The sequence below is a fragment of the Colias croceus genome, chromosome 4, assembly GCF_905220415.1.
Source record: "Colias croceus chromosome 4, ilColCroc2.1".
Taxonomy (NCBI): domain Eukaryota; kingdom Metazoa; phylum Arthropoda; class Insecta; order Lepidoptera; family Pieridae; genus Colias; species Colias croceus.
Genome location: NC_059540.1, coordinates 5,263,940 through 5,275,463, shown reverse-complemented (window position 1 = coordinate 5,275,463; position 11,524 = coordinate 5,263,940). Strand labels below are relative to the sequence as shown.

The 11,524-nt window shown below is 35.3% G+C and overlaps 2 protein-coding genes across 9 annotated transcripts in view; one reads left to right on the top strand and one right to left on the bottom strand.

Annotated features, from left to right (window-relative positions):
- The first annotated feature begins 793 nt into the window (after positions 1-793).
- LOC123691480 (caspase-1) lies at positions 794-2,214 on the top strand. Its single transcript, XM_045635892.1, has one exon. The coding sequence runs from the start codon at positions 989-991 to the stop codon at positions 1,874-1,876; it is 888 nt and encodes a 295-aa protein (XP_045491848.1). The 5' UTR covers positions 794-988; the 3' UTR covers positions 1,877-2,214.
- Positions 2,215-2,968: 754 nt separating this feature from the next.
- Positions 2,969-11,524, bottom strand: part of LOC123691489 (GATOR complex protein Iml1) — a 30,320-nt gene continuing 21,764 nt past the window's right edge. For all 8 annotated transcript variants that reach the window (XM_045635902.1, XM_045635901.1, XM_045635903.1 and 5 more), the window contains 8 exons: positions 11,131-11,329; positions 10,939-11,050; positions 10,606-10,827; positions 10,187-10,347; positions 8,834-9,002; positions 8,024-8,252; positions 3,839-3,938; positions 2,969-3,202 (listed from right to left, as the gene is read on the bottom strand). In XM_045635902.1, the coding sequence (XP_045491858.1) occupies positions 3,002-3,202; positions 3,839-3,938; positions 8,024-8,252; positions 8,834-9,002; positions 10,187-10,347; positions 10,606-10,827; positions 10,939-11,050; positions 11,131-11,329 (1,393 nt within the window). In that variant the 3' untranslated portion in view covers positions 2,969-3,001. The remainder of the gene's footprint in view (positions 3,203-3,838; positions 3,939-8,023; positions 8,253-8,833; positions 9,003-10,186; positions 10,348-10,605; positions 10,828-10,938; positions 11,051-11,130; positions 11,330-11,524) is intronic.

Below are 11,524 nucleotides of genomic sequence, written 5' to 3'. Positions count from 1 at the left end.
GTCGTAATTGTTTTGTAATTATAGTAGCCATGCCAACCCAGCGGCGGGGCATACCTACCGCTAGGACTAAAATAATTTGTAATAATATGGTAAAAGTCACACCAGAGTTGATAGTATATGTAATAAATTAGTTTATTATACATATATTATGCTATAAACTTAGCTTTATGTATATAAAAAAAAACAATCATGAGTTGGGATTCGAACCTGCGTCTTTTATCGTACCGTGGCACCAACGTGGCACCTGTCGACCATTCCTTTTGTGCCTTAATTTTTTTAAATCAATGTGTAGGTATAAATACTTAAGCTAAGGTGAAATTACAGCAGAAATGATATATACAAAAATATACACAATTTGAAATGATATAAACAATAATACAATTAGGTAGTTAGTAACCCGTACATAATATTTAAAAATGTGGTTGCAAAAGGTTGCAAATGAAAAACACAAATTGACATTCACAGTAAGACAAAACAAAAGATGGAACATGGCAACTTTTTTTTTTTATAGTGGAGAATGCATTTAGGCATACCCAGGGCACTCGGGGAAAGAGCCCTGGGTTATGTCGGACTCACCCTGCTGAGTACAGGGACCTACCGACTAAACTCCACTGTGTTCCGCCGTGCCGCTTTATTGAGGGGCCGCGGGTATTCGGTAGAACCGCGTCCGCGGACAACATGGCAACATAAGGCATCAGATGCCAAATTAGAAAATGACTTGAACATTGACAGTCAACAGACTGTCAGATGTGCTGTCAGAAGTGTCAGACAACACTTATCAAACACTCGACTATTGACATTTCGTCTTTACGAATCGCGTCGTTTGTGTCTAGTGTGTCTACTCGTGGTCGTTATCGTTGTTGTTTTTTTTTATTTGAATCTCAAATCAGAAATCAGTCTACTGGTGTTGTGACTGGTGTATACGTAATTTGGAGTTTTCAGAGTAAACGATTTTTGCTACGTACGCGATTTTAATAGTTCCGTTAAAATGTCAGGTGTAGAAACCCAAGACAATGCTAATGCTGATACAGAACAAAGGACTAACGGAGGAAATGATGAAGGAGATGCTTGGGGAAGTCATGATTCTTCATCAGAGCGCCGTTATGCAAGAATGCCTGTGGATAGAAACGCTCCATTTTACAACATGAACCACAAACATCGTGGGATGGCAATCATTTTTAATCATGAACACTTCGATATCCACAGCCTTAAGTCTCGCACTGGAACAAACGTCGATAGCGATAATCTTTCCAGAGTGCTGAAAGGATTGGGCTTCCGTGTAACGGTATTAAACAACCTTAAATCTGAAGACGTAAATAGATACCTACAACAAACAGCAGAAATGGATCATACCGATAATGATTGCTTGCTTATAACAGTGTTGACTCACGGAGAGTTGGGCATGCTTTATGCCAAGGATACGCACTATAAACCAGATAGGTTGTGGTACTATTTCACTGCAGATAAATGTCCAACATTGGCAGGTAAACCAAAATTATTTTTCATCCAAGCTTGCCAAGGGGATAAGTTGGATGGAGGAATTACTCTCTCCAGTAGATCTGAAACAGATGGGCTGGCAAGTGCATCATATAGAATTCCTATTCACGCTGATTTCTTGATAGTATTTTCAACTGTTCCTGGATTTTATTCGTGGAGGAATACAACTCGTGGTTCTTGGTTTATGCAAGCACTTTGTGAAGAGTTGCGTTATTCAGGAACTGAAAGAGACATTCTCACTCTCTTGACCTTTGTTTGTCAGAAAGTGGCACTGGATTATGAATCTAATACACCAGATATGTTAACAATGCACCAACAAAAACAAGTACCATGCATAACTAGCATGCTCACCCGCTTACTAGTTTTTGGAAAGAAATAAGAACATTATTTCTACTTTTATTGTTATTAGGTACTAATACCTCTTTTTTATTTGTAATTTTTTTACATTTCCTTTATTTTTAATAGTAGGTATTGTGAACACTAGATTTGTCTAATCTAAGATGTGTTAAAGTGCAGTCTCAACTATTTAGTTTTTATATTTTTATAAAACCAGTTTTATTATAAAAATAATAATTAAGGATACTCATTTATATGAAGTAACTAACTGATTGAAAATGTTTTTTACTACATAAAGAAAAGCAACGATGTAATTTTAAAATACATAATTCTAGATCTTATTAATTGTAAGTAAATAAATCTTTTATGCTCAAATATTGTTTGATCAAAAATTTGTTTATTAGAAAAATTAAACGCACAAGCTTGTAATCAATTATTACGCTTGAATTTTTTCTAAAATTTAATGTACTTAATAAACATTTTAAAAGTGATATAGCATCGAAATCTCGCCATAGATCGTCTACATATCATTAAATTTTTTGCCATCATATTGTATTGATCAAATGTATTATCAGGTTGAAAAGTGATTAATTAGACTGCACCTAAATTTTGTGTAGTACATAAACTGCAATGTTCAGTTACTTTGATAGTTTTTACATAAGATAGCATTTATTTTTAATTACCATAATATATACGTAAAAGACCTGTTACTGCCATAATAATTATTACTGTGCCTCGTTCTTTGTCTGATAAAAATGTGTTTCATCATTGAATTAATCCTATATGAAACTTTGTTAGAAGACATAAAATATTTAATTCAAGATTTTATAATATACTATCCAAACTTGAAATTGTCAAGGTGTGATGTGATAATGACTGATGTAGTTTTGGCAATTAATAAAAAATGTAAGCCATGTAGATGTGTGTGCCTTGGTAACACCTAGGAGAATATAAACAATGCAAGTGCTTTGTGGATGAATTTCAGATTTGGTGATATAACAAAATGAAGTATTTTGTTACTTATCTTAAGTATTTTTGTATAACATAAGTAATAAATTCTCTTTTCAAGTCATTTGTTTCATTTTATACCTATTTTTACTATACTACTAAAATGAATAAAAATAAAAAACAATTATTTTAAATAACAGTTTATTAAAAACAATAAAAATTAGCATATAATTCCTTTGGCTCTCTCCTGTATTTCCCAACACTGATCCCAAAATAGGCTAAGTCTTTGCTCCTGATTTGCGCAAAAATGTTTGAAGTCACGCAACATTCTCATTTGGAAAGCTTCATCTCCTGTGGCCGTTGTTTGAGACCACTTCCATTTCTTGGATATCATGTGATTCCAAGACCATAGGAATCCCATCTGAAGAATGCAATCATGAATTAACTTTTTTATATAACATTATAAATAGAAGATAAATTAGAAATATCACATATTATCTAATCACCTAATAACTTTTTCATGTAAAGAAAGAATGAGTTGATTAACAGAACTAGTCTTTAATATTACAAATTAAAGATTACAATTATTTTTAACTTCAATAAAAAAACTAACTTATCCTTTCATTTTACGATGCTTCTTATTTTTGATAATGTTAGACTAGAGTAGATAAGGAGGGGAATATGATGAAAATAAAAGGAAAAATAAATTACGGTCAATCCGAGTTTGGGAAGTGGGAGGGGGGGGGAGCTTTTAAGAGAAAAAAAAGGTTTCTCTCGATTTCCGACAAAACTACAAGTCCTACGGAAAAACGTTCAATGGCAAAGTTGTAGGTAATAAAAAGATCTACTTATAACTTTTGTATTAACAATTTTTTTTTTAACTTTGCCATTGAAAGTTTTTCTGTAGGACTTGTAGTTTTGTCGGAAATCGAGAGAATTTTCTAATGGGTTTCATCCGACTACGATTTTTTTATCTTTTTATTATTTTTAGAGGCTTACCCTAGTCTATAAGGCTAAAAACTCAAATTAAAATACTCTTGACAATCGTTAAACGTACCCGTCGGCTGTTGTCATAATCGTCCTTATTTTTACCGCTTACATGTCGCGTGATGTATCCCTCATGGGGACTCGGAGCGGCTTCAGAATGTACGGGATATCTGTTTTACAAAATGTTAATTTAATACATTGTAGTTAAATGTAAATAAAAAGAGAGCTCAGGTTTATAAAATACCAAAGATCGTGTCAAGGACATTTCTATACATGCGAAGGTCATAATAATCCGTTGTAAGATCTAAATCTTTTGGCTTTTGTACCTAATGAAAATTTTAGAGATGAGTTGATATTGTTGCGTTTAATTTGAGAAACATTTAGCAAACATAAATGATTAAAAATGGATGATTCATTTTTAACAAGCTCCTTGCGTGTGACTTAAATTGCGTTATGTAGTATCATTTTTTTATTAAGTTATTGATGACTAGACATCGGATTATATGCATTTGCATATTTGCATATGCAAATGCATAAAACTCTCTAATTACGGCGTTAGTGCATATTTTAGCCTTTTTCCCCAATCATGCATATTTCGTGCATAAATCGTTAAGTAGCGGGAGTTTTGATTGGTCGACTAACCTTTATTAGCCAATCAGAACGCTCAGCGAGTAAACAAACCCTATTTTGGCATGGTAAAATGGCAAAAAATTACAAAATGGGCTCCATTTTAAGTAAATGAGCCATTCAAAATAGGGCTAGATTACCCTTTTGGGGCTAAAATCGTAAAACACGGGTTGAATTCCAAAAAAGGGCTAGATTTAGCCCGGAAAGGTCTAAGGTGGCAACACTGGGCACGCGGGTAACAAACGTCACAAATTTGCGCTCGAAAATTTGGTAAAAATGCTTAATTGTATATTGGCACAAAAACTATACTCAATTTCAAGAAAATTTCAATGTTTTTGTACAATCTTTGATTTAAATATATAAAAATAATAAAGGTTTTTTTTATTTATATGTGCATATTTTAGGTATATCAGTCGTTTTTAGTGCATATTTCGGCCTTTTTTAGTGCATATTTGCATGCATATTTTGGCATTTTGTTAGTGCATATAATCCGATGTCTATTGATGACTAATGATTGACTATTGGGAAATCACATGTAACTTCCGAAACTAGTAATGTTATTTTTATGGTACAAATCAATGGAGTTCTGATTATGTCCCTATTCAATTGAATAACTTATATGGGTGAAAGTGAGAATGCTAGAATTACCTACATAAAATGAATTTTGAAAAACATGAAGTAGGTATGTAGGTCATATTAATTACATAGTTACGTTGCAATGAGCAATATCGTTTTAATTAAAATAATGATCAAATAAACAATACAAATACCTACTAACTAACCACATAGAAAAAGTTATAAATAAATTCGCTTATCAGTTTTGATTAATGACCCTAATAGCTTTTTGTTCATTGTTGAAAGGCTAGCGAACTTTCGAGCACCTACCCACATTTAGTTCAATGCTCGTCGGCGTCGATACAGTCTGACCCCATCGATTAACAAGCAATATTTTCTATTACGTCATAGTAAATGCCGTTATACACGACCGCCCTCAACGACCTCTACCTTGCACCCTTTGGTGACCGTTAGAAAATGAATCAAATGAAAATGGCGCCAAATATAAACGTATCGATCAGGACTGAGGTCACTGAACTCTAAAAATGTATTTAGATAATGACGTAGATTTAATGCGTCTGATTATTATTATTAAGCTATTGCATAGTTTCTATCACGGGCCTTGAGCGCGGGGACCGAATTGAGAAATTCTGTAACGAAAAAACCTCACGCTCCCCGCTCCGACGGGCGGAGGTGTGGCTTGAAGGCATAGCATGCAATAGCTTTACCGCGGCAGTCCCCGAGTGCCACACGTCTTTTTTATTAGTTAATACTTAATATTCACGAAACGAAAATGATTGACAATTTTGAAGACTATTTAAAATTGGCGCGGATGAAAGATCGCGTGAATTTATTAGATCGTTATTTTAAAATTTGACTTCCCTATTAGCCTGAGTTAAAAGAAGATTAAATTATATTATGTTTTTTTTTAAACAGATAAATTATAGTAACCTAAGCATAAGTATGGTTCAGTTGTACGTATTTTCCGAGGACAGTTAACTAAATGTAGTTCCGTTTTCATTATTATTAAATGGCCTTACTTTTGATTGACTACACTAATTAGGATAATACACACGTACAATAACATTGTTTACAAATTATCCCTGATATGATAGTTATACGCTATATTTTATTATAGGTTGGATTCGCTGTTTATAATTTGTAACATCATTAGGTACCTACCCTTTAAAATAACCAATACTTACGGGAATTTAATACTATTTAGTTGCTGGTTGAAGTAAGAATTTTATAAATAAGTTTAAATTAAGATTCCACAGAAAATCTATACCTGCATATAATAAATCTTTTTTTTTTTTATTTTTTTATGTCAGAGCATCAAAGGAGCAGGTGGGCCACCTGATGTTAAGTGGTCACCACCGCCCATAAACACTTGTAACACAAGGAGTGTTACAGGTGCTTTGCCGGCCTTTAATGGACAAATACGCTCTTTTCTTGAAGGCCCCAATGTCGTAGTTGTTCGGGAACACCGCAGGTGGCAGATCGTTCCACAGTTTCACCGTACGCGGAAGGAAGTTGCGGGTGAAGCGGACAGTGGTGGAGCGGCAACCATCCAGATGGTGCGGATGGAACTGGTTTTTACGGCGTGAGGTCCGGTGGTGGAACTGTGCGGCTGGTAAAAGGTGGAACAATTCCTCAGAGCACTCCCCGTAGTAGATTCTGTACAGTATACAGAGAGACGCAACGTCTCTCCGCACTGACAGTGGATCGAGCCTATCGGAAAGCCTACGGTCATCGACAATTCGAGCTGCTCGACGTTGGATGCGGTCAAGAGGAAGGAGTTGATACAGTGGGGCTCCGGCCCAGAGATGAGAACAGTACTCCATATGCGGTCGCACCTGAGCCTTGTACAACTGAAGTCGGTGGGCCGGCTTGAAGTAATGTCTCGATCTACTGAGCACACCAAGTTTTTTCGAGGCTAATTTAGCCTTCGCTTCCAAATGACTGCGGAATTGAACGTCACTCGAGATTTCAACTCCGAGGATTCCGATTTTCGGCGATATACTAAGGGGAGTACTCTTAAACCGAGGTTCTACGACAAATGGGGTCTTTTTAGCGGTGAACGCGCAAACCTGTGTCTTTAGGGGATTGAACTCGACAAGATTAAGTTCGCCCCAATCCGAGACTTCTTGGAGAGAAGACTCGACTTCAGACACAAGTTTGTTTCGACTCTCATTGAGTCTTTCCTTTGAGGTGTTTGCACGGCCGGGATAAAGAGCATCCCCCGTACTGTCGTCTGCATAGCAATGAATGTTACTGATTTGTAACAAATCATTGATATGCAGAAGAAACAGTGTAGGAGATAGCACGCAGCCTTGTGGGACACCAGCGTTCACATGAAGAGGCTTAGAGCAAGAACCGTCGATAACGACCTTAATGCTCCTCTCTTCCAGGAAGCTGGCAACCCAAGAATGGTCAACTCTGTACATTGAAAATATTGAAAAAATAAATAGCAGGGGGTGTTACTGGATCGATACCAAACCCAAATATGTGATTAAAAAAATTTTTGTCTGTCTTTCTGTCTGTATGTGAAGGCATCACGGGAAAAGTGACGGTTCGATTTTGATGAAACTTGGTATAATTATACTTTATTATCCTGGGCATAAAATAGGATACTTTTTATATCGGGAAAATACGTAGAAAAAAAATATATCTTAATTTTTCAGTTCGCTCCATAGACGTTGTTCTGCAGAACCGCGAACACATGGTCACATACGGGTCTAATATTTAGTGAGAAACGTCTTCCCAGTTCAAAATAGAGAAATAAACCATCCACGCGAAGACCGACATCCGCGCGGACGGAGTCGCGGGCGGAAGCTAGTTATTAATATACTTAAGTACCTACCTACGTGCGAACCGACAAAACTTTCCTCATACGTCTCTAACTACTATTTATATGAATAAAATAAATAGAGAACAAAACTCAATAAATGGGATATCCAACACGGAAAGAATTTTTCAAATCGGACCGGTAGCTGTTGAGATTAGCGCATTCAAACAAACATACATACAAACAAACTCTTCAGCTTTATAATATTAGTATAGATTACATTACCTGCTCGCATTCAAAGGTTTATTGATAGGTTTCCTCAAGGCCCTCTGTTCCGATTTCACAGTGGTAGGTATCAAAATGAACATATTCCCAGTGACATGTACATATAAGTGGTCCCCAACTCCGGCCGCGTGTGATGTACTTTCTACTGTACACTTGATGAAACCGAATCGACCGACTATTGCCTCTTGGAATAGGAAGAGACGCTCCGCCCATTCTTCTTCGGGGAATCCTGTGAGACATTTTGATGGTTAGGTTTGAAAATGACATTATAAAAAATGCAATTTAATATTTTATATTTTTTTATAAAAAAAAAATCAATATTCATATCTGCGATACTAACGCAATGAAGGAGCTAATAATGATGTTATAGTAAAAGGAAATCTGGGCGAGCTTATTTTTTAAGCAAATTCAATAATTGAGGCTTCTAAAATATTTACTATAGTACTTTTTGCTCGAATTTTTTAGTTTTTTTTTTTTCGAGATTAGTAATGAAAGATAAGTAATAAGTATATCATCGGTCATCGGCAAACCTGTTCACATTTTAATGGCTTAGTATTTAGTAGCTTTTTCCTTAAACTATTCTCGTAGTTATATCGCTATAGAGAATATTTGATAATAAATAATAATACTGCGAATTAATTTGCAATAAATAACTGCTAAAAGTTGCAGTACAAGAATTCATTTGTCTTAGCATTATGACAATTTTATTGAGGAAAATATATGTAAAAAAACAACAAAAAAAAAACAACAAAAAAAAGCAACTTGAAAACAATGTTTCTAAAAAATTCTACCGACGATTGTGATAAATACCTTCAAACAAAGCGCTTTTTCCTCTAAGCAATGGTTCTTCATTTAATGGCACATAAATGGGTCCTCGTAAAGGGTCGGATTTTTCAGTGAACGGCAATGCTAATGGGTCCGCCGGGATTGGGACCATTTGCAAACGACAACTCTGCGCTTTTCTTGCCCAACCAAAGATCTATACAATAAGTTCATTAAAAAAAACATATTTAGAATGCCTTATTTATAATATATTATAGGGTAAATTAATTCAAATACTGTGTATTGGTTGAAGTAACAGGTATGAAACTGAATTCCATGCCACAGTTATTATTGTTAATTAATATGCTTGGAACAATTAATATTTCAAACCCGTTATTTGTTATTTTGTTTCAAATATTTTTGAGTAAGTGGATATTTTCTATTTGTCCTAACATAAATCTGATGATATCGTTGATGAGAGATGAAAGAGACAAAGTACAGTCACGAGCATTAATATATAATCACAACCAAACAATTTCTAAATGTTGTACGTTACTCGTTAGCCGCGATAAAATAGATCTACCTACCTACTTTAATGAATATTTCAATTCGGTCATGATAAAGGATATTATATTTAGTCATACATATATTAATTAATATGGTTACATTGTTTTAAAACAACGAATTATAAAATTTATTTATTTTGTATTTATTTCAAATTAAATTGAAAATTGTGTTAGATATAATAATATCTGGCCTAAGCCTATGTCACATATGAGAGTTTAACACAATTATTTGCTGTACATTTTCATCACATAATTTTGATGCCTCTTTGATGCTGCCTACTAATGTCAGATATTGTTGCTGTATACCAAGAAGCTTATATATAATACACTGGAGATTGCATTATGACCATTAACTTGTAACAAGAAAATATGACGTTGAATGACGCCTGTATGTTTTTTATCCCTTTCACACACAAGTTTTTTGCTAATCTGCCCATGGTAATATATTTATGCTCGTGACTGTACCTATGTTATCTTGGAACAAAGGTATATCGCACGGTTTGTATGTACGCGGGGCGCTTAGCTCTTTTTACTATGCTGATATCAATATTGCGGGACGTAGCGTTTGTGGCGGTACCGGCCGGCCACCATTGCACCCGTTCGAAGCCGATGAAATGTTGTCCAACTACACACAATCTAAATTTAATTATACCATAACTAATTAAATGTAGATTGAACATTTGTACAGCTTAGAATTGTTTCTGTATGGATACAGTGCCTTTCGATTTGTAGTTGGACAACATTTCATTTTACACTATTACTAGCGACCCGCCCCGGCTTCGCACGGGTGCAATGGTGGCCGGCCGGTACCGCCACAAACACTATGAGCAGTTACCAGTTCAGCGACAATGTTCCCGCTGGCCACGGCCCACTGGATGCACATCTCGTAGGCCTGGTCCGGGCGGAAGGTTGCCTGGTAACGTGCGTGACCCCATTCGATACGATCGCTCTTGTTGTTCACGTCTATGTCCAAGTGCGTGTTCTTGTATAGGGGCACTGTATGGAGAAATTTGTTGTAATCAATAACTTTAGGGTACTGTATGGAGCAATTTATTAAGAATTTTAGATTTTGATGCTCTACATTAAAATTAGAATGGGAATTCGAGCTTTGATCTTCTTTTGCTTTTGCTTTATTGTAAAAATGCATTTAAAAGTTATTGAACAAATAGTTTGTAACAGCGATAAGCGGCAAGCTAGATAGCTCGTGAACCGTTCTCTTCATAAATGAAATCCATAGTATCAAATACAACTTACTGTCACCATTCCCCAATTGCATATAATTAGGGTCAATATGATCACAGAGGAAAGCAGGGATTCCAGAATCATCAACCACGGGACTAGAGCCAGATATGTCTATCGCGCCGCTGTTAGTTTCTGAACGAAGGATTGGTGACCGTGGACCCAATACCTCTACCTCCATCCATTCATTTTCAAAACTTTGCAGATCACCCAGTGGTTTCACGTAATCTGTTAATTCTGAAAAAAAATAATATATATTTAGTACCATTTACCTACCATTTTCTAGATCCAAATATCAAGTAAAATGTTAAAAATTGTGTTAATATTTAGACTTTTATACTATATCACCTCTTTCCTCATCTTTCTTTTGTGGAAGAATATGGTACATATAATAGCCTACAACAAATCGTTCCAACATATCACCAGACGCATGACAAATCATTTTTTCATGAAGTAATTTCTGGAACAATGAAAAAGTATATCAACAGAATTTCAATCACATACTGGAATAATACCCGAAATAAAGATTTAAAATATTACCTCCATAAGGCTAGTTGCCTTTTCATAAGTGACGTTTTCCATGTTAGCTTGAAGCCAGTGAATGGCGTATATTGAAACAAATGCATGCGATGGTAAGCTCACAGTTTGTTGTAGGAAGCCCACACCGAGTGTTGGGTGACGCATGCGATCTCTTATTTCGGATATCGTCGCATTCGATTTTAACTTTGGCTCAATAACCCTAGAAATATTTACAATATTATAAATGTGGAATATGTTGAATTGAACAAACGATAGACTGAGTATTCAAAAAGATAATGCTCTTGAAATCTAAAAAGAAAAATGCAACAGAGCTGCATTTTTCTGTTTATTTGGAAAAGTTTAATCACAATATAAGTTTTCGTTTTGGAGAAAAATCTTAGATTTCTGTTTGTTA

What these genes read in the sequence shown, in the direction of transcription:
- LOC123691480 (XM_045635892.1), top strand. Translation starts at nt 989, where the DNA reads ATGTCAGGTGTAGAAACCCAAGACAATGCTAATGCTGATACAGAACAA.